General features: G+C 37.2%; 1 protein-coding gene across 4 annotated transcripts in view; it reads left to right on the top strand.

Moving 5' to 3' along the window:
• Nucleotides 1-21,206, top strand: part of TADA2A (transcriptional adaptor 2A) — a 36,933-nt gene that overhangs the window by 2,867 nt on the left and 12,860 nt on the right. For 2 of the 4 annotated variants that reach the window (XM_036451697.1, XM_045586419.1), the window contains exons 2-9: nucleotides 160-281; nucleotides 3,091-3,197; nucleotides 4,090-4,149; nucleotides 8,943-9,034; nucleotides 10,484-10,641; nucleotides 11,845-11,933; nucleotides 13,152-13,224; nucleotides 20,689-20,752. In XM_036451697.1, coding sequence (XP_036307590.1) covers nucleotides 257-281; nucleotides 3,091-3,197; nucleotides 4,090-4,149; nucleotides 8,943-9,034; nucleotides 10,484-10,641; nucleotides 11,845-11,933; nucleotides 13,152-13,224; nucleotides 20,689-20,752 — 668 coding nt within the window. In that variant the 5' untranslated portion in view covers nucleotides 160-256. Of the gene's footprint in view, nucleotides 1-157; nucleotides 282-3,090; nucleotides 3,198-4,089; nucleotides 4,150-8,942; nucleotides 9,035-10,483; nucleotides 10,642-11,844; nucleotides 11,934-13,151; nucleotides 13,225-20,688; nucleotides 20,753-21,206 lie in introns of those variants that run through there. The other 2 variants (XM_036451699.2, XM_045586420.1) reach the window with 2 other exon arrangements.

Raw genomic sequence — 21,206 nt, forward strand, 5'->3', positions numbered from 1 at the left:
AAATTATTTTATTGGGGAAACAGGCTCCTATAGATAAAATATTTGCTTGATGTTAACAGAACTCGGTTTGTAATAGAGTTGAGTACATTGCATTAATTTCTCTTTATCTTGCCCCTTTGAATTATTTCCTGATCCAAGTGCAACTTTGTTTGCTCATAGGGGGTTGTCAAGCTTGATGAGTGTTGGCCAGTTCTGAAATCTTCTTGAAGGGACACTGCACTGAGGAAGATCAAAACAAGTCTTTGCCAATTAAAGAATGGACCGTTTGGGTTCCTTTAGCAGTAAGTACTGTGTGCACAAGTCTCAGGTGAATATTAATAGCAAACTGAAGTAGAAGTTGATCAAAGAGGAAAAATAAGCCCTTTGAAGTTAAACAAAGCCCTGTGAATCTGATCCTAAAGGAATAAGTATCAACTCAAAGTAAAATCAATTATTATTGATTGCCCACTGAACATATGACACAAATATATCACCCTAGATCTTATAAGGAAACTAAGATCAAATGGACCAAACATAGTATGATTAACCTGAAGATGGATTTATTTTATCTTTTTTATTTTATTTTTTCAAAAAAAGTTTTAAAATATATTTTATTGATTTTTCACAGAGAGGAAGAGAGAGGGATAGAGAGTTAGAAACATTGATGAGAGAGAATCATCGATCAGCTGCCTCTTGCACACCCCCTACTGGGGATGTGCCCGCAACCAAGGTACATGCCCTCAACTGGAATCGAACCCGGGACCTTTCGGTCCACAGGCCGACGCTCTATTCACTGAGCCAAACCGGTCATGGCTTATCTTTTTTATTTTTTATTTTTTAAATTTTTTACTGTTTTCAAAGAGCAAGGAAGAAGGAAAGAGAGATAGAAACATCAATGATGAAAGAGAATCATTGATTGGCTACTTCCTGCATGCCTCCTACTGGGGACTGAACTTACAACCTGGGCATTAGCCCTGGCCAGGAATCCAACCATGATCTCATGGTTTATAGGTTGATGCTCAACCACTGAGCCACACCGGCTGGGCTGGATGGATTTCTTTAAAAAGCAGATGGGTTCCTCGTAACACATTTGTGATGCCTTGATAAGAAATAATGTCTGATAGAAAAAAAGGAAATACGTAACCTTTTCCCTGCAACCGGGCATGTGCCCTTGACTGGGAACCAAACCTGCAAGTTTTCAGAGCACGGGACATTGCCCAACCATCAGAGCCACACTGGCCAGGGCCCTTCTCAATTTTTAAAAGTTCTTTGTAATATTAGGGATTTTAGCCCTTTATGATATATTTGCAGATATTTTCAACTTGTTAGTATTTTTACTTTGCTTCTGGTGTTTTTTTTTTGCCAAGAAAGAGTTTTTTTGTTTGTTTGTTGGCTTTATTTATGACTCAACTTTATTAACCTTTTATTCCCTTGGATTTTGAACGATGATAAAAAAATCCTTTCCCTGCTGCTAAGTTATAGAAAAGTTTTCTACTCCTAGTTTATAAAAAAGTGGAAGATTGACGGGAACAGATTTAATAAGATATGTATTTAGAGAGAGGTTAAAGTATGGCTAGTCAGCATTTGCCTAATGCTCTCTATACCAGTTTTAGTTCTAGGAAAATACATATCCTAAGGAACAAAATGTGAACAGTTGTATATACAAGAACATTCATCTCAGCATTCTTTTTTTTTTTTTTTAATTACTTTCATTTTTTTTAAAAAATATATTTTATTGATTTTGTACAGAGAGGAAGGGAGAGATAGAGAGTTAGAAACATCAATGAGAGAGAGTCATCGATCAGCTGCCTCTTGCACACCCCCTACTGGGGATATGCCCACAACCAAGGTACATGCCCTTGACCGGAATCGAACCTGGGACCTTTCAGTCCCCAAGCCGACGCTCTATCCATTGAGCCAAACTGGTCCCGGCCATCTCAGCATTCTTTATAATAGTAAATAATTGGAGACGATTATTATAAATGTCCACCAATAACTCTGTAAATTAGTTGTTCTCAACCTTATGAGACCTGGTGATTTTTTTAAAATAATATTTTTAAAACCCCTTTTACTGTTTGGAAATTAAATACATGATAACATAACGTATCTACAACCATGATTTCTAAGAAATAAAAACAATAATGCCCTAACTATAACACAAAGGCTAAATAAAAGAGAAGGAATTTATAATAAGATAATATGCATCTCAATATGTTTAGACATGATTATAGTAGAAGACAAAATTACTTAAGTACGTAGTCAGATACTTGCACGCATATATTGAATCACAGCATCTTACAACTACACATGCACAATGAATGATTCATGTGTGATGTGTTGGTAACTCAAATACCACAAGCTTGAATAACTCGGTAAAGTTCTGAACAAAACAAGATAAAAATCTCTGGTAGTACATGCAGTTGCTTTTCTGGGAAATTCAATATAAAAACTATCAAAAACATTTTGTTTTATGTAGTATGAAACTGGGTTCTTGGTCATGTAATTTTGAGTAGGTTTTTTTTAGCTACTTGAATACCTGGTGGGACATTTGAAAGTTGTGCAGATACAGGCCAATTCTTTGTTGTGGAGAAATGTCTCAGGCATCTCTAGTGCCTACCGGCTAAGTGCCAGTTGTGTTCCCTAGTCCTTGTGACAACAAAAAAGCATCTCAGATTTCCAATATGCTTTCCTAGAGGATCGTTGAGAACCATTAGGTTAGGTAATTGATACGATGGAGTATTATTCATCCATTAAAAAAGAAGGAGGAAGCCCTGGCCAGTGTTGGATGAGCATTTCCCCCCTGAGAAACATGTTATGGGTGTTATGAAACTTCCAGTTAAAACACTGTGTTTGTAAATTTCTTTATGTACGGGACATATCTACGAAGATGCTGTTTAAAGCAGTAGGTACTCTGTAGGGAGGAACAAAGCTACCCTGAAAAAAAAGGAACATAATTTCTGTGTGTTCTTATTTAGAATGAGCTCTTGTTTCCATGAACTTTCAGCATAGCTCACTAGGAGTATAGTCATTTGCAGATTTTCACCCTCTTGGCTCTAAAGATAATCAGAAGATGTTCTGAAGCTAGTATATATTTTTTTCTTTTTGTTCTAGGCGATCCCTCTGATAAGCCACCTTGCCGAGGCTGCTCCTCCTACCTCATGGAGCCTTACATCAAGTGTGCAGAATGTGGGCCACCTCCTTTTTTCCTCTGCTTACAGGTATCTCGTTAAGGAGAGGCCTGCCTCTCCTAGGTGTTTGTTTTTTTTTATGGATGTAATAAATTCAGAAATGACTATCGATTGCTCAGAAGGCCCATATCTTATTAAATCTGTTCCCGTCAATCTTCCAGGATACATTTTACCAGTGAAAAGTTGGGGAACAGAGCAGATGGATGAGGTAGACTGTTGAACACAGGCATATCTCAGAGCTATTGCAGGTTTGGTTCTAGATCCCGTAATTAAAGTGACTTTCACAATAAAGCAAGTCATAATCTTTTTGCTAGTAGAGGGTCTTTACTTCAATTTATAAAAAAAAAACACACATCATTGTAAAGTGCAATAATATGAAGCACAGTAAAATGAAGTGTGCCCATATTTCACAGAGGTATCAACTTAATGCTTAACACTGTTTTAGCCAGTAGAATTAAGTATTGAGATTACAGGAACAGAATAGGAGAGTTATTCTTTTTGATAGTACCTACAACACAATGTCTATTGTCTTATTGAAGAGTGATCTTTGGGCAGGTGACAGACAAGGTAACAAACCATTTTGTGGATGATGGTAGAAATAGTAATACTAATTATAAGTGCTTACTCTGTGCAAGGCACTACTTTAGGTACTACTAGTCTACATGATTTAACTCTTAAATCATCACTACATCCCAATAAAGTAAATATGATTATAGTTTCTCCATTTTATAGAAGAAACTCGAGCAAGGGGAAGGTTAAGATATTTGCTCAAGGTCACACAACAGATACCATATATTTTTTTATTCAAGACACTGTTGATTGGAAGAAGCATCCCATGAGCCACACTCGCCAGGGTACTGTCTCTCAAGAAAGTGTCTCAAAAAGTAGCTTTTTGGTAACTTAGTTTTCCTCTTTTTTGCAGTGTTTCACTCGAGGATTTGAGTACAAGAAGCATCAAAGTGATCATACTTATGAAATAATGGTAATGATGAAGTTGCAGGGAATTTCTGTTTATTTTTCTTTCTAGTTTTTCTGTTTATTTTTCAAGTCTTACATGCGAATTAGTCTTTTTTTTCTTCACCTCCAAGGCTCTCCTTTTCTTTTCTCCTCTCCTAAATTAGGTAATTATTACCCAGTAAATTTTTCAGTTTTATGGATCTTCTAATCTAAGGCATTATTAAGTCCAAAAATCTTTTTAAATACTCAGATTTTTGTTTCAAATTTAGAAAGAACTTTTGACATTTACTGACATAAGAATTATGCTGTTTTTTAAATATATTTTTATTGATTTTGGAGAGAGAAAAGAAAAGGGATAGAGAGAGAGAGAGAAACACCGGTGAGAGAAAAATGTCGATCAACTGCCTCCTGCATCCACCTAACCCTCTACTGTGAAATCCAGGCATGTGCCCTGATTGGGAATCAAACCATGACCTCCTGGTTCATGGGTTGACACTCAACCACTGAGATACACTGGCTGGGCTACACTGCTTTTTAGGTTAATTGATAAAACAAAATAGATGTATTGTCGATGTTTTAGCTAATGGTATTTTTATATGATGCATGTGGATAGTCTTAATGTTTATGCCTGGTACTCTATCCCCTTCCATAAGAAAAGTTAGTTAACTTTTTGAAGTTAAGTTTTAAATAAACATAGAGTGAATGATGTAATACATAAAATCATTTTGAAGAAACAGACTGGCTTATAGGCCAGAGTAAGAATTGGCTGTAATTTGATTAATTGTATTACCACCTCTTAAAGAGGGAATGAGAGGCAGATGTTGGCAGTGTGTTTCCACGCTCTAGCTAGCCAAAGGAATGGGCACTTTAGTAAGCCAAAGTAATATCTTACCTGCTTGGCAAGTATGTATACCTTTGTCAAGATAGTTTTGTCAGTTACCAGATACTAACTTGTAGTTAACCGTATAGTTTTTCTTACAGGAAAGAATGCTGGCTGGGGCATTTATTTTATAGTAATAATGCCTCCCTCTTCTACATTTGGGTAGTGCAGGACACTCTTCCTATTCTAAGGTCAGTAGATTAATGCCTTAGTCCCATCAGCAGAGTTCATTCACATGAATATGTAGTTAGTGTTTGAATGATCAGGAATCCTTGGGGTAGAAGGGAGTCATTTTTAGAATTATGCCTACTACAGCACTGTTCTATATCTGCCTCAGTCTCTTAAAAGTTTAGAAAGGGTGAATTGGCATCTCTGAGTCTCATTTGTGTGGCCCTGTTAAGATGAATTTCTGAGCCTGCAATGATGAGAATCAGATCCCCGTCCATAATAAATTAATAAGAAAATGTTCTTTAATAAGAGTTCTTGGCAGCCAACTGACTAGCCATTTCTTAACCTCTCTCTAAATACTTTGTCTTCTAAATACTTTCTTCACTAATTGTAAAACTTGGAATGCATTTTTTATATTAAACTTTGTTTTTTAGAGCAGGTATAGGTTCACAGTAAAACTAAGTAGGAAGTACAGATTTTCTATACACTTGAGTGGCCAGATTATTATGATCTCTGGAGGCATAATAATCTAGCCACTCAGTGTATATCCTATATAATAAAAGGCTTATATGCAAATTGTCCCCTCGACCAGGAGTTCGATCAGCAGGCAGGCCGGCAAACGACCATGTCCCCTCCTGGCCAGGCTGGCTGGATCCCACTCATACACTAATTTATGCACTGGGTCTCTAATATTAGAGTTCAGAGATCATAATAATCTGGCCACACAGTGTATATTATTGGCCCCCACAAACACTTAAGACTGCCCTATTGTCAATAGCCTCACCACAGTGAAACATTTGTCATAATTGATAAACTACATTGATACTTCATTATTACACAAATTCCATGTTTACATTAGCATTCGCTGTTGGCGTTGTATAGTCTGAAGTTTTGTAATATCATGTATCCACCATTATAGTATCATACAAAATAGTTTCATGCCCCTAAAAATCCTCTGTGCTCTACCTATACATCCATCCCTCCCCTTTACCCTTGGTAATCACTGATCTTTTTATGGTGGCTGTATCATTTTGCATTCCCAGCAGCAGTCAGTGAGAGTTCCTGTTACTCCACATTCTCACCAGCATTTAGTGTTATCTATTCTGAATTAATGGCCACTAATAGGTGTACAGTGGTAATTGTTTTAATTGGTATTTCTATTATAACATATGATGTGGAATATCTTCTCGTATCAATACATTTTTTTCCTATTTGTTAATTGCAAAATGAATAAAGTATGGTTGGAGTAGCGTTGGCTTTGAGTGCATTTCATCAAGGTTACCAGATCTTCAGAAAGCTGTTTTATTTTTCTCAAATTCCCAAAAGAATATCTTGAGCCAGAATACACGTTTATTCATTTGAATTGTGAAAATAATTCCTTAATAATTAAGTATATGTTGAGTAGGTTGATAGTTATTCACTGTAAGATAACATGAGCTCTCTAGCAGTTCTGGACACAGTGCTTTTTGCCTAATGCTAGAAGTACTAAGTTTCACTCCAAGTCCATTTACTAATGAGTACATCCTTCTCACATATTCAACACCTAAACAAACATTTTGGGGAACCTTTGGAGGTTACTAATAGTCCCTCTTTTTCTACTAGTCCTATCTATTCTACATCTTTCCTTCAGTAGGAATAATGACCAAATTTTGGCTTTCTATTCATGAAGCCACTAAAAATGTGATTTTATTTATTTATTTATTTATTTTTGGCATATGAAGTCTCAGAAAACTTGAAATGGTTTTCAGTACTTTTGTTACCTCACAGTACTGTAATTTTGGAAATTATTCATGCTTTGGTGGGTGATGTGTTAAGTTTCTGAATTCTATGCCTATTTTTATTTTATACTTCTTAGAACCTTTAACAAGTCAAGGCAACACTTTCTATCAGACCCTTTTTACCTATACCAGTGATTCTTAAACTTTAATGGAGAAACATCACCTGGGTAGCTTCTTAAAAATGTAAATCACTGAGCAACACCAGCCAGGCAGTTTCTTTGAACTTTTAAGATATATTCTACAGATGTACAAATCATTGTATTTTAAAGTCAATTGAGATATTATAATTTCCTTCTGTGTGATTATGCCTTAAAATAAATTCATGTTTGTGACATTTTGTTTTTTAATTCTTACAATTTTAAAATTTAGTAACTACATACAATATTGATGTTTCAAAGTCAAATCTGCAAAATAAGGAATATTCAGAGTCTAGCTTCTATTCCTGTCCTCTCCACTGTTTCCTCCCTCCTTTTGCCATAGGTAAGCATTTCTTTTAAATGTATTGCCATATCCATTTATGGCTAGGGTTCAGGATCTGAAGAAGGGGCCATGCACAAATGAAAACACTAGACAAGAAATTTAGAGGGCTGTCTCCTCTAGTGGAAAAACTCCCCATCTTCTGGGTCCTGTCTGCTTTTATTCACTTAAATACACATTTACCCTTTAGGAATACGTACAGGCATATCAAAGGTAAAATTTGGTAAACAGTGAAAGGATTATCAGGTTAGGGAATTGCCTTCAGCCATTGAGCCCACAACCTGGCAATATTATGCTGAATATCAAAGTCCATTGGCTTTCCAATGGGTCTTTTTGCATAATATGCTAATAACTGTTAGTTTTAGCCTCCAGCATTCCCCCCTTTTTGTTTTCTTAATAAATTTAGAAAGGTGTATGCCACCTGCAGGGCCTGAGTTCTTTTAAGGCTTTTCATTTCACATCTGCAGACTAGAATTAAACATATAATAAGAATAAGAATGAGACAGGTAATAGTGGTTATGCTAAGAGTCAAATGTAGGGAGATCCATTGAAAAGGATTGAGTTCTTTCATGTCCTTTTAAAATTTTTGTCAGGCATCTAAGGAACTAGTTTGTAGTAAGCTCCTTTCTGGGCCATCAGTTCCTTATGGGTTCCCTTCTCAGTCACTGTCCCCTGTGACATGAGAGCAATGATATTCGAGTTCTGAATGGTGGTCAAACTGTGTCAGTGCAGATCCGACCTTCTTTGGCTTTGTGCAGGGCATCCTGCACCATCGCACAACTGATGACTGCTAGCATGGCAAGGCTTCTTCACCATCCCCCAGGTCATCTCTGGACTGTTTCTTCTCTCTCTTTTCTCTTACCAACTCTTATCTTCAGCGTGTTGCTTGGGGCTATTGCTATCTGTAGCTGAAGCAGTGTGGTCAGTTCCTCTCTCAGATGCATGTTGAGTGTTCCTTGCAGGAATCCACACTGGCTAGGAGGAGTTTTCTGGAAATACACAAACATACCCTTGATCAAAGGTTAACAAGGGGCCCGGACCCTCCCAATAAGCCAAACTCTAGATCTTTCCATTTAACCAGACCATTTTCCTTTGGCTTATTTGACACCAGTGTAATTCCATGGTTGTCTTACCATCAGCATTACAAGTGAAAAAATGTAATTAAGGCTTGATGTAGTTTACTTACAGATTTCTCTACTATGTATGTTTATTCTTTCATTATAAATTACACACACTCGTGTGTTTGCTCCTTTCTTACCATACTACAATATTTATCTCTACCTTTGTGCTAAGTTTAAAAATGCTTATATTTCTGTATGAGTTACATGGACTCTATGGGTGATAATATTTTTTGGAGAGCCTAGATGGTGGAAATAGGAGTAAGGTGGTAGACCACCATGAGAATAGTTAGTAAAATAGAATAGGTATTGAAAAAGGACATAAATAAGTATTACAGTCGAGGATACTAGGTTCCATTTCTATATCTATTCTTAGGCAAAACCTTTTCTTTTTTAGACCTCAGATTTTCCTGTTCTTGACCCCAGCTGGACTGCTCAAGAAGAAATGGCCCTTTTAGAAGCTGTGATGGACTGTGGCTTTGGAAATTGGTAAGAGCTTGGTGTTAGGGCTTGTCCTGCCCTAGTGAGCTCAGAGGAAAAGGTGCATGTAAAGAGTAAAGGGAGGAGCCTCACAAAAAGAAATTTGGGGATCATATGTTGCTTTTCTATTGATCCATGACTTCAAGACAAGTCCTCTGAAATGCCTCACCGGGAGATATGGGATGTTTCATGTTCTGTGACTGGGAAGCTCTAAAAGACCATTTTGAATGGATAAATATAGGGAAGGCTGGTTATTCTTTCTGAGTAGTGGGGAAATTTAGACTCATTAGTCATTGCTCCTTTCTGATTTTGTGAATTCTTGGCTCTGGATGCCTTGTTATTTAACTGTGTTAGACTTTTGGTAGATGGCCACAGCTTACCTAAGATTCAAGTTTGACAGATTTCCTATTTGCATTCCCTATTTTTAGCTTTCAATACCTGCCTTAGTCCAAGTTTGGCAGAATTGAACAGCAGGTATTGCTGTTGCCTTAGATAGTAACCCTTAATCCTACTGCTTTTATTTTTATTCTTTGGGAGTACTTTGACACTGATGATACCATTTCATGAACTAGACAACAGACTTTATTAAATATATTTTGCTAATGAAGAATCTTAAGCCTAGGGACCTGAAATGATTTCTCATGATCACATATCTTATTAGTAAAGGACTCTTAACTAGATCTACCCTGTCCTGACTTCCTAGTATATATAATCTTTCCTGATATTATTAGAACATACTATGCTGCCTCCCTTATGTTGAGGTCTCTGAAGAAGGAAGACTTGAGTTCAGTTCACATTTTGCTTGTTTTATTCATTCAGCATTTATTTTTTATTATTTTTAAATATATTTTTATTGATTTTTTTTACAGAGAGAAAGGGAGAAAGATAGAGAGCTAGAAATGTCGATGAGAGAGAAACATCAACCAGCTGCCTCCTGCACATCCCCCACTGGGGATGTACCCGCAACCAATGTACATGCCCCTGACTGGAATCGAACCTGGGACCTTTCAGTCCGCAGACCGACGCTCTACCACTGAGCCAAACCGATTTTGGCATCATTCAGCATTTATTATAATAAAATATCCTGATATATAAAGGGCCAGGATCCGTCAAGACTTAAACGTCTGGATGGACAACCGAACACCAGTCTAGGGTCCTGGCTGGAGTGGTGGAAGTCAGTCCTGGGTCCTGGCCTCATACAGCGCAGTGCGGCGCAGCAGCGGGAGGGAGCTGCTTTTCAGATATTGTTTCTCTATCTTGGAATAGCAGATTACACCATTATTAGCCTTGTCTTTGTCTTATTGTTCTGATGAAAGCTCTATGACACCAGTTTGGAAATATAAAATCCCAGTCATTATATGGATAGGACTTAAAATTTGTAAAGAACAAACCTTGCTTTTATCATTACTATGTTTAGGTGAACGCACTACTTCCTTCTCTTTCCTCACATTCCTCTAGGCAGGATGTAGCTAATCAGATGTGTACCAAGACCAAGGAGGAGTGTGAAAAGCACTATATGAAGCATTTCATCAACAACCCTCTGTTTGCATCTACCCTGCTGAACCTGAAGCAAGCAGAGGAGGCAAAAACTGCTGACACCGCCATTCCGTTTCACTGTAAGTGCCTCCCTTTTTTAAAGGGATACTTAGGGCCCTGTTGCATAGCAAATTCATAATGGTTTGTTGACTTGGACAGCTAATGAGTTTACGAAATATAGGATGAGTTGGCATGGCCATTATTGGGAGTCAGGGCCATAATGAGGCCAGGAGGGGACATCTCCCTTCTCTGCTGGACACCAGGGTGCCTGGATTCAACGTGTAGTTACACCTGAGACTTGTAGTTTCATGCTGTTGTGAACACAAAGCTTTTTATAATCCCTTTGGAGAGTTTATGATTATAGATATTAGTTAATAAGAAAGTCCACTACTTGACTTATTTTCGTTCATTATTAATCATCCCAGTGTTAAGCGCAAGAGGCAATTTGTTATTGTTGTTCACTTAGTTGTGGCAATAATAGCACACTTTTCTTTTTTTTATTCACATGTGGCTGAGGGACCCATGGGTCTTTTGACAAAACATAATCAAAACTACGATGAATTATAAATAGACATCTTTCCTCAATGACTCCCAGAGCACAAGTAATGAAATATGAATGTTTTCCCTTCCTTCCTCCCTCCCTTCCCTCATATTCATAGAAAGAGTTTTGAAGCTGATTGCCTCAAAGCCTGTTAATATCTTGTATTTGGAATGTTGTGCTCAGTTCCTAAATCCATTAGACCATTTGTTCCTCATAGAAACCCTGGCAGAGCAGGTGCTTTTGTTTTACACAAAGGTTAAATTTGTGCAAGGTCATGTGGATGTCAGGGGATTAGTGGAAGTTAGAACTGGGACTCAATTCCAGCTAACTTCCAAACCCAATTGGGTCTTTTTGGCCTCTCAGTTGGATGAGATTTATAAATTGAGATTAGTCTTAAAGCATAAGGATGCTGAAGGAAACAGGTTAAAAACCTATGTTCTGTAATATTAAAGAAAAGATCCTTTGTTTTTTAACATGTTAAAAGCAAAAAGCAAAGCGAATTTTCCTATCTTTGCTTTCAAGGATTCCTTAAGTCTTAATTTCCTTTTTTTTTTTTTTTTTTTTTTTTTAAATCAGTCTGTTTCCATAATAGTTTATTTCTTTCACTTTTTTCTTTATAAAAGCCTTTTGAATTTTATTTATTGTCTCAGACGCTGGCTTTCTCCAAACAGAAATATTTTAGAGTGTAAATGACTGTTTATATGTCATTTAAAGTAAATAAGAAAAACTCTACATTTTCCAGCGGCAGAAGACCCTCCCCGACCCACCTTTGACTCTTTGCTTTCTCGGGACATGGCAGGATACATGCCAGCTCGAGCAGATTTCATTGAGGTAGGAGATGCTCATTTTTGTTTCTGATGAGGCTAATATCTCTTAGCCCTAGGTTTCATAGCACTAAAAAAGAAAAGATTTTCAAAGCACTGTAATTTGTAGTCCCTTAAGCAATGACGTTTTCTTCTATTTGTGTGCACATTCTCATTTGTAAATATTTTTACATGAAGAGCAGTGAAAGTTCTTCAGACCAAGAACCAGTTTCTTAAATGTCATTGGTGTGGGCTCCCACTCTCTTAGTAGTGTGGGGTTTCCATAGACTGGTTCTTATTCCATACCTAAGGGGTTTCAATGTACTCTTATCAGGGGTTGGCTTTTTTTTTTTCTTTTTTTTTTTTCTTTTCTGTTTAAGGGCCAGATGGTAACTATTTTAGGTTTTGTAGACCAAAAAAGTCTATTTTGCAACTGAACTCTGTCACTATTGTTGCAAAAGCAGCATGGGTAATATGTAAACAAACAAGCCTGCCTGGGCCCCTATAAACTTTGTTTACAGAAACAGGCCTTGGGCTAGGTTTGGGCCTCTGGCTGTAGTTTGCTGATCCCTGTACTGTGTTTATGAGATAAAGAATGACAAATGTATATAAAAACTACATGTCCCTTGTTCAGCTATAGAGTTAAAAGCCCTGTGAATGTAGTCTCAGGTCGCTTGATTTATATCTAATGCACAAGTACAGTGCACTTGAAGGTAAGTTCAAAGATTTAGTGAGCTACAAACAATTTTGCTAGCCATGCCAAGATCTGCATTTTTTTTTTTCATGGCAAGTGGTATTGTAGAGCTACCCCATAGACACTATCCCTACCAATTGTACTCATTGAATGGAATATGAACAGATCTACTGCTTAAATAGAGCCCTCAGAAAGTAGTAAAAAGGTAGATGAATTAATGCAGATAATTTTCATGCCCGAAGATCTAGTCAGAGTTAGATTTTCTGGGGTTATCTTTTATAAACAGACTACTTTTAATTTTTACAACAATAGCTTGGCTTTATTTGTGAGCTCATAACTGTTCTCATTTTTGCTGTCAGTACTGCCTGAAAGCCTTTTAGTTTTCCCCCGTGATTTCTTCTTATTGTGGCAGTATTCTGGCTTTGTAACCCATTCACTACTTTTAAAGTAATGTTTGCCTGTGTATTTTCTACTTGCTTTTAATGCATGGCTATTGTAAAGATATTACTCAAAACTGATATGTTTGGGGTGGGACTTTTTCCCCCCACACAGGAGTTTGACAATTACGCAGAGTGGGACTTGAGAGACATCGATTTTGTTGAAGATGACTCGGACATTTTACATGGTAACAACAAATGTTTTTATTGATTGCAAACTATGTGATGGTACTGTGTTGGGGTCTAGGAATCTAAAGATGAATAAAACATATCCCCTGTCCTAAACGGGACTCAAAATCTAGTGATTAAGTTGCTGGACTTACTTTTTTGTTGGGTTTTGACCACAATGAAAAAGATCATTTGTGCTGATGGTGAGAATGTTGATTATATAATGGTAGTTGGGAATATCCCATTCCTTGGAATGTATTATCGTCCTTTTGACTGAGGTAGGGCTAATTAGTTAACTGGCCCTCATTGCCTCCTCAGAAGGGAGGGGTGCAATGTGAAGGCCTTGGGACTTGAGTAGCAGCTGATACTAGACGTTCACTATGATTTGTTAACCCAAATTTCCCACTGCAGAGGAAAAGAATGGAAGTTCTTTGAGGATTTTTTAGACCGAGATTAGAAATTTCTCATTCCTCAGAACTGTTGAATTTTTAACATTTCTGAATTCTTTTCTAAGATTAGCCCTTTAGGGATTTATGCCAATCTTTGTATTCTTATATAAATGGTTAATACCAACAGAGCTCTTAAAAGTGGATGTTAGCCCTGGCTGGTATGACTCAGTTGGTTGAGTATCATCCCATGCACCGAAAGGTTGCCGGTTCAGTTCCCAGTCCTGACACATACCGGGTTTGTGGGCTTGATCCCCAGTAAGAAATGCACAGTTGGCAGCAGATTAACATTTTTTCTTCTCCTTTCTCTTTAAAAATCAATAAAAACATATTTTAAAAAAGTGGATGGTTAGACTTTTGTTGAATCTTTCCCCCACCTCCTTCTGTTTTCAGTGAACTACATATTTGAGATAATCCCTAGTCTTCTCTTTCATTTCAGTTCAGAATTGAAATTGAATATGATACAATATGAACAGTGCTCCCTTGGATTCTATATTCCCCAAGCAGCATCTTCATTGTTTCTCTTAAATCTATATCCCAGGCAGGGAAGGCAAGTAGAATCCTTGTTGAATTATACATAAATCAAGTTTTCATGTGATATTAACTGCTACTCTGTCATTAGAAGGGGAATTTGATTCCACAGAAGAGCTACCTTCTGGTGTTTGTAACACCAGATCTAAAACAAAGAAAGAGTCCTCATAAAAATGTTATCTCTACATATTTCTTGAGCCATTTTCTTTTCAAAATTTCATCTCACTTCTCCCACACAAGTTGAAGGAAAGTCAGAGTGACGCAGGTTGAACTAAAAGAGGAAAGCTTGAAAGCAAACTACTTTGGCACTCACTAGATTCATCATTGTATTTGTTCAGTCATCATGTCAATCTCTTTTTCAACTCTGGGTAACTCGTGTCATTGTCTTTTCTCACCTGTGTTGTTGTTCCCTTGAAGGTAGTATGTGGATTCAGTATTTCTCCTCATATACACCAGCTTTAATTAAAATGGTATTGTTTTCTAGCTTGTTTCTTTCTTTTCCAGAATGCAAAAAAAGGCAACTTAATATAATCTTTTATATACTGTTCAAAAGTCCTGAACTTTTGAAAGTTAGAATCTCTAATGTCAATAATGGCTAAACCATGTAAGAGACTTGCTGAGTCACTTCTCTGGGCCCTAATCCAAGGTCTTCATTCTTAAGCCTCAACATTATTAAGAAAAGTGTAGTAATGGTTGGGATTTAATTTCACTCTTCATTCTTCTTACAAGCAAGATCTGTAATTTGTCCTTGTGCACTTGTGCTACTTTCTGTTAAGTGGGAGAAAAAGGAAAAAAATCAGAAAGAAACGATCGATTAACAATTTTTATTTCAGTTAGCATATCAAACCTAAAACATACTTTAATTATTTGTGCTCTTCCTACAATTTTATACAAACTTAAGTCACTTTTTTTTTCCAAATGGGAACTGTTTTTTTATTTCATGAAAAAGGATTTTAAATATAATGTTACATACAATAAACATTAATGTTTTAAGGAAAACTTAAATATAATAATACATGCAATAAACAACATCTCAAGAAAATGATTTTACATGTAATGTTATATGCAATAAACACCAATTCAAGAAAAACTATCTTAAATATAATAATATTACATACATTAAACATTAATATTTCAGGAAAACTTTTTTAATATATTTTATTGACTTTTCACAGAGAGGAAGAGAGAGGGATAGAGAGTTAGAAACATCAATGAGAGAGAATCATCGATCAGCTGCCTCTTGCACACCCCTTACTGGGGATGTACCCGCAACCGAGGTATAATACATGCCCTCAACTGGAATTGAACCCGGGACCTTTCAGTCCGCAGGCCGACGCTCTATCCACTGAGCCAAACTGGTTCGGGCTTCAGAAAAACTTGTTAGTCACTTTCTTCTAGTTCATTTGCACTAGAACCAAAGCATTAGTTATTGATTGTTTGCATACTGGTAAGTGTGCAAACATAAGTAATAATGCCTGTATCCCCTTTCCTTCCTGTCTAGTAGTGGATGTTGAAATGGGTGCTTTTTAAAAGGTGATAACATTTTTTTTCTTTATTTTTCCCCCCATCACCATTTATCCCCACCCTATACCTTCTTCCACCTGCCTCCACTCCCTAATCTCCAAAAAGGTGATAATATTTTAAAGAGGTTTCGTAGTACTAGAGGGAAGACTTGTTGGTGCCATAAAGGGATGCTTTGTTTATGGCTCTTGAGTTCTTAGCTCCTCTGGCCGCATGACCCTCTGTCCAATGGGACATGTTGCCCCTGAGCTGAGAGCAGTTTCTCCCTGAGCACTCATTGAATAAGGACTAGGAGTCCAAGGAGACTCAGGAAGGAAGGAGAAGTAGCACACCCAGAACAGACAGGAACACATATTTTGTGCAAATCAGAACACTGATTCAGCCTTGGGCTTGCTTCTGAGTCACTGTGTGATCTTGGGCAAGTCCTTAGACTCTTGCTTACTGTTTTTTTGTCTCCTCTGCCAGAAAGAAAGGGGGTAACACTGATTAGTCATAGAGTGTGAATGTCTCCAATGAAAGATGGTACCTAATTCAGATGACATTATTACCATTCCATTATACCATTATACTCTTAATATTACTGAGCATTAACAACATTCCTTTTATGTTTCCTCACTTGTAACTACTAGAAGGAAGCAAACTGTTTGGCTGGGTGTGTTTTTTATATTCCATCCCAGGGCATCTAGAAGATCAACAGATGCTACCAAGCCCGTTTCCTTACCCAAAGACGTTTGCTATGATTCATGGAATTTGTCTCATAAAATGGAGTTGAATGGTCCATTATAGAGGCCTGAGACATAATGGAGGGATAATAAATTGCATTCCAATCATACCAGAAGGCTTGTAGAATGGGCCCAAAGAACATACAGGTGAAGCAGTGTCTGAGGAAAAAAATAAGGAAGTTCTGGGAGCCCTAAATAACACCGCCTTATATTTTATTGAACTATGCAGAAATTATGGACTCAGAAAGAGACTTGCAGAAGACTCATAACTTGGCACTCTTGTGGTCATGGTGTATTGTGGGAATTTCAGTGCAGACACACAGTGTAATTCTTTTTCCCTGCTTTCATTTGGGAAAATCTCTCTTTAAATTTGTGGACTCCTCTTTCCCAGAGTTTCCCAGGGTCTGAAACTCTGGTTGCTACTACATTTTCTTTTCTTTTTCTTTTTTTTTTCTTCTTTTTTTTTTTTAATATTTTATTGATTTTGTACAGAGAGGAAGGGAGAGAGATAGAGAGCTAGAAACGTCCGTCGATGAGAGAGAAACATCGACCAGCTAGCTGCCTCTTGCACACCCCCCACTGGGGATGTGCCCTGGTTGCTACATTTTCTAACCATTGCTGTCGCATAACTCAAGCAAGCAAGAAGCATTATCATTATAAGCTCCTTTCTCTGTGTTGTGTCTGTGTGTTCAACACATCTCAGGGTCGCACATTAAGAGAGTTTATTCTCCTTTTATTTGGAAAGATAATTTGAGCAAATTTTTTTTGGCCAGGCATGGATTTTCCCTCACTTCTCCACTCACCGCCAGCCCTTCTTTGGCCAGTACTGTCCGTCTTTAGATCCTTTTACAGTTAGCAGATCAGAGATTTAACCTGGTCTCTACCCACACTCACCTTTTGCAAGTACCCTCCCTCTTCATAGTGATTTGACTATCTTATGCTTAGGACATTTTAGACATAAATGCTATTAATAACAGTTAATACATATTAACATTTAAGTCCTTCACATGTGTGAACTCATTCAATCCTCACAAAACTCTCTGAGTTGGGCATTACTATTATATCTATTTTATAGCTGAGGAAATTGAGAAATGGAAATATCAAGTAACTTGCCTGAAGTAATGTAACCTGCAAGTGACAGAGCCATCTCCAAAGTCTATGATCTTAATACTGTACTAATTATCTTTACAACCTTAAATTTCTGTTGCTGGGTTTATATTGAAAGGTGGGGGTGATATTCACATTTGTTGTCTCCTATGGCTTAACCACATTCCTAATAAATAAGAATAAATATGTTCCCATTTTACATTCAGGGTAATGTACAAAGGAGTTAACTTGCCTCAGGCCTCCTAATTGCTGACGTTAACCTTTAGGTTGGATAGTCTTATTTCCTTCACATAGCTAATTGTGTACCTCTCGGCCCAAAAGCTTGGAGTGTGTGGTGGGGAAGGGGAGGAGAAGAGGGGTTGGAATGACTTTTAAAAAGCTTTGCTTCTTGGGAATACCCGAGTCATCAGTTTGGACTTGTGTGGTTGTAATAGGGATCTTGATCGGTTTTCCTGCAGTTAAGGCTTCTGCCTTGATTTTCTTGCCAAATAAACAGTAGTGCCTTCTGTCAGGAAAACAGAAACATGTTGCTAGCTATTTTGAACGATGTTAGAAATACACTGCAGTGGGAAGGAGCTGCCTCTGACTTCTGCCCACTACTTGAAATATTTTAAGGCCAGGCATTTGGAGACTTTATCATCAGTACCCAGTATAGTCACAGGGAGACTGTTCTTCCCACAAGGCTGAGATTTCAGAGGCCTTGCATCAGTGCATAGGTTATGGGTGGTTTTGGCTTGTTTTTGTTTTTATATTTTTATTGATTTCAGAGAGGAAGGGAGAAGGAGAGATATAAATATCAGTGGTAAGAGAGAATCATTGATTGGCTGACTCTTGCACGCTTTGGGGATGGAGCCCTTGACTGGAATTGAACCCAGGACCCTTCAGTCCCCAGGCCGAAGTTCTTTGTTCCCACTTTACTGGGACCTCTAGTCACTATAAGTAGAATGTGAACTGATGATTTCGAATTCTTGCAGTGTTTGCCTTGTCATTTTATTCTGCCTGCTGTGCTGTAGCCCTCTCGAGGTTATTCATGCAGCGAAGAACTTATAATCAGTTGCTGCAACCTGAGTGTGCTTTATCAGGAAAGAGAGAGCTTCAAAGACGAATCTTCTCTATGTTTTCTTTCCTTCTCTCTGTTATCCAAAGCTAGTTGTTTAAACTATTGGAATGATGAAGCTATAGAGCTAATTATTAGCAGTATTTATTTACAGAATTTTCTTTTTGAGGGGGGGGTAACAGTCTCTTCAGTTGTTCTGTTTTAATTAAGTCATCCCCACACAAATCTCAGGAAATAGCATGGTAAGTTAGTATCTTAGAAAATTTTTTTAAAAATATATTTTGTCAAAATTAGCAGTGATTTCCACTACATCGTGAAGTAATTTCTTTCCTGTTGAACTCATCTTATCATTGGGTGGATAAATGAGATGAGGCACATAAAGAGCCTGGAATATGATAGTGTATTTTAACTATTTCCTTAGCTGTTATATTTGCTCCTCTTTCTGGTTGAACATTTGACTTCCTAAGTCTATTTGTCGTAAGAAATAGAATCCACTCTAAAACTTGTATAAGGTTACACTGCATGTCATAGACACACCCTCCCCTCCCTTTTCTCATCCTCCTTTTCCCCACACAGGCACGTGAAGTGCATCTCCACCAGCACGGCATTCTAGAGCCTATCGTTCCACAGCAACTGCTAGAAATGGTGGCGGGCAAGGGCCATGCTATGGTACCTGGGCTTATATAGAACCACCCTATAAATCAGGGAAGAGTTCATTGAAGAAATAGTTCTATCTAAAAAAGGTTTGAAAACCATTGCCTTAAATCATGGACTTGTTATCATTGAATTATGTTTAGTTTGTTGGCAGTTATGAGAAAAAAAATGAAACAATCATGTTTAAATTTTTGAACTTGTTAGAAAAAAACAATTTTCGTGGTAGTTAGCACTTTTTTTTTATACTTAAACTTTAAAAAATATTGCATTCTCTCACTTCTTCAGATCATCCAGCTAGAACTTGTTATTTTTATCTCAGATCCAAAGGAGAATGGCCTAGATAAAGTATTTCTGGTCATTTCCCAGTGATTGAAGTTACAGACGAATATAATGCATCTGTTCACAGCCCAGCATGTTAGATTTTGGTATTCTTTCTAATCTGAGACTATCCTTAGGGCAAATAGGCAGTAATGAGTCAGGATGGAGTATCCAGAATTTATTTCTATTATCTCGCTAGGGCTACCATGTTGATAGTGCACCAGGATTGTGCATTGCTTAATTTTGTTTGTTTTCATGTAGTGAAAGAAATGATGATTCTAACAAGCCATTGAGTTCTGCTCTCTTCATTAATTGGCTCCATTTTCCCCCTACCCTAAAACTACTTCCAGCAGAAGCGTGGGTTTCAAACAATTCCATGGAGGTGCCCCCAGGGACTAGTACTAGGAAAGGTAGCTGGATGTGGAATAGGGAGAAGAGGTTCAGCTAGAGCACATCTAACATCCATTGCAAAACAAGGTTTAAGAGTTACTCTTGCAGAACATACAAATCTGTGCTGACTCATTGCCCCCCTGAGCTAAACTGGAACTTGTATCTCATATTCTTTGGACGAGATGGGATTGCTGTTTTTATTTTTTAGTATTACAGAGGCTGTATTTTGGATAGAAGCTTTCTAGCCTGGAAGAAGTAATTGTCATACATAACCAAATTCCTTATTGTGAAGGCTGAAGGCTGGTTTGTTATTAGAAATTATGTTACCTAACATTAGAATAATGTGTTTTAGTTTTTTCATTGGACACATCAGATCATATTTTGTGCACTAGGCCTCTTTCTTCATAAATACCTTCAGGAATTAAAACAAAACCACAAAACTCTCAATTTATACAATGCTTAAGGAGGTAATAGGTTATTAGAATAGTTCCAGTATCTACTGAAGTTATTAAGTCTTAGCATTTCTTCAGAATTCATATATTGTAGATTAGAGGAATGGTTTAATGTAGCATAGTGCTAACTTAATTCATTTCTCTTATTTTTTTTTTCTTCCTGTAGTTAATGATTGGTCTCCTAGACCACTGAGTGACTATGGAATAGTTAGCAATATGAGGTTTAAAGATTTTTATTTTTGACTTGGCTTTATTTATATGTATTTGTTTGTTTGTTTATTTAAAGCTCTGAAGATGGCTGTAGTAGATATCTACCATTCTAGGTTAAAGGAGAGACAAAGGCGGAAAAAGTAAGTATAGAAAACTAAGACCCTTCTTTCAGCTTTCGACTATTGACCACATACACATATAGTATATAAGTACGTTCCTGTTGTAGCTTATCTTGTTACCTTGAGGAAGACCTTGGGTCTCAATTTTTTCAACTATCAAATGAGGATAATACCTGTTGGGGGTTTTTGTTGTTTTGTGTGTGTGTGTGTGTGTGTGTGTGTGTGTGTGTGTTTTACTTCCTCCTTAACCTTTCTTGAAGTATTGATAACCAATGAAGAATGTGGGTGCATTGTTTTAAGGAAAAAAGGAACAAAATAAATTCAAGATTTTATTAAGTTGTTATGCTTTTTTGTAATGTTCTCATTCTAATGGATTTTTTTATGAGAATCTTTTATCTAAAAGAATTTCAAAGGAAATTCTGAATAAGTTTCAGGCACTCTTGGTTATTTCTTCTCTTTGCAATAGAACAAAAAA

Source organism: Pipistrellus kuhlii, unplaced genomic scaffold (assembly GCF_014108245.1).
Source record: "Pipistrellus kuhlii isolate mPipKuh1 unplaced genomic scaffold, mPipKuh1.p scaffold_m20_p_22, whole genome shotgun sequence".
NCBI lineage: Eukaryota > Metazoa > Chordata > Mammalia > Chiroptera > Vespertilionidae > Pipistrellus > Pipistrellus kuhlii.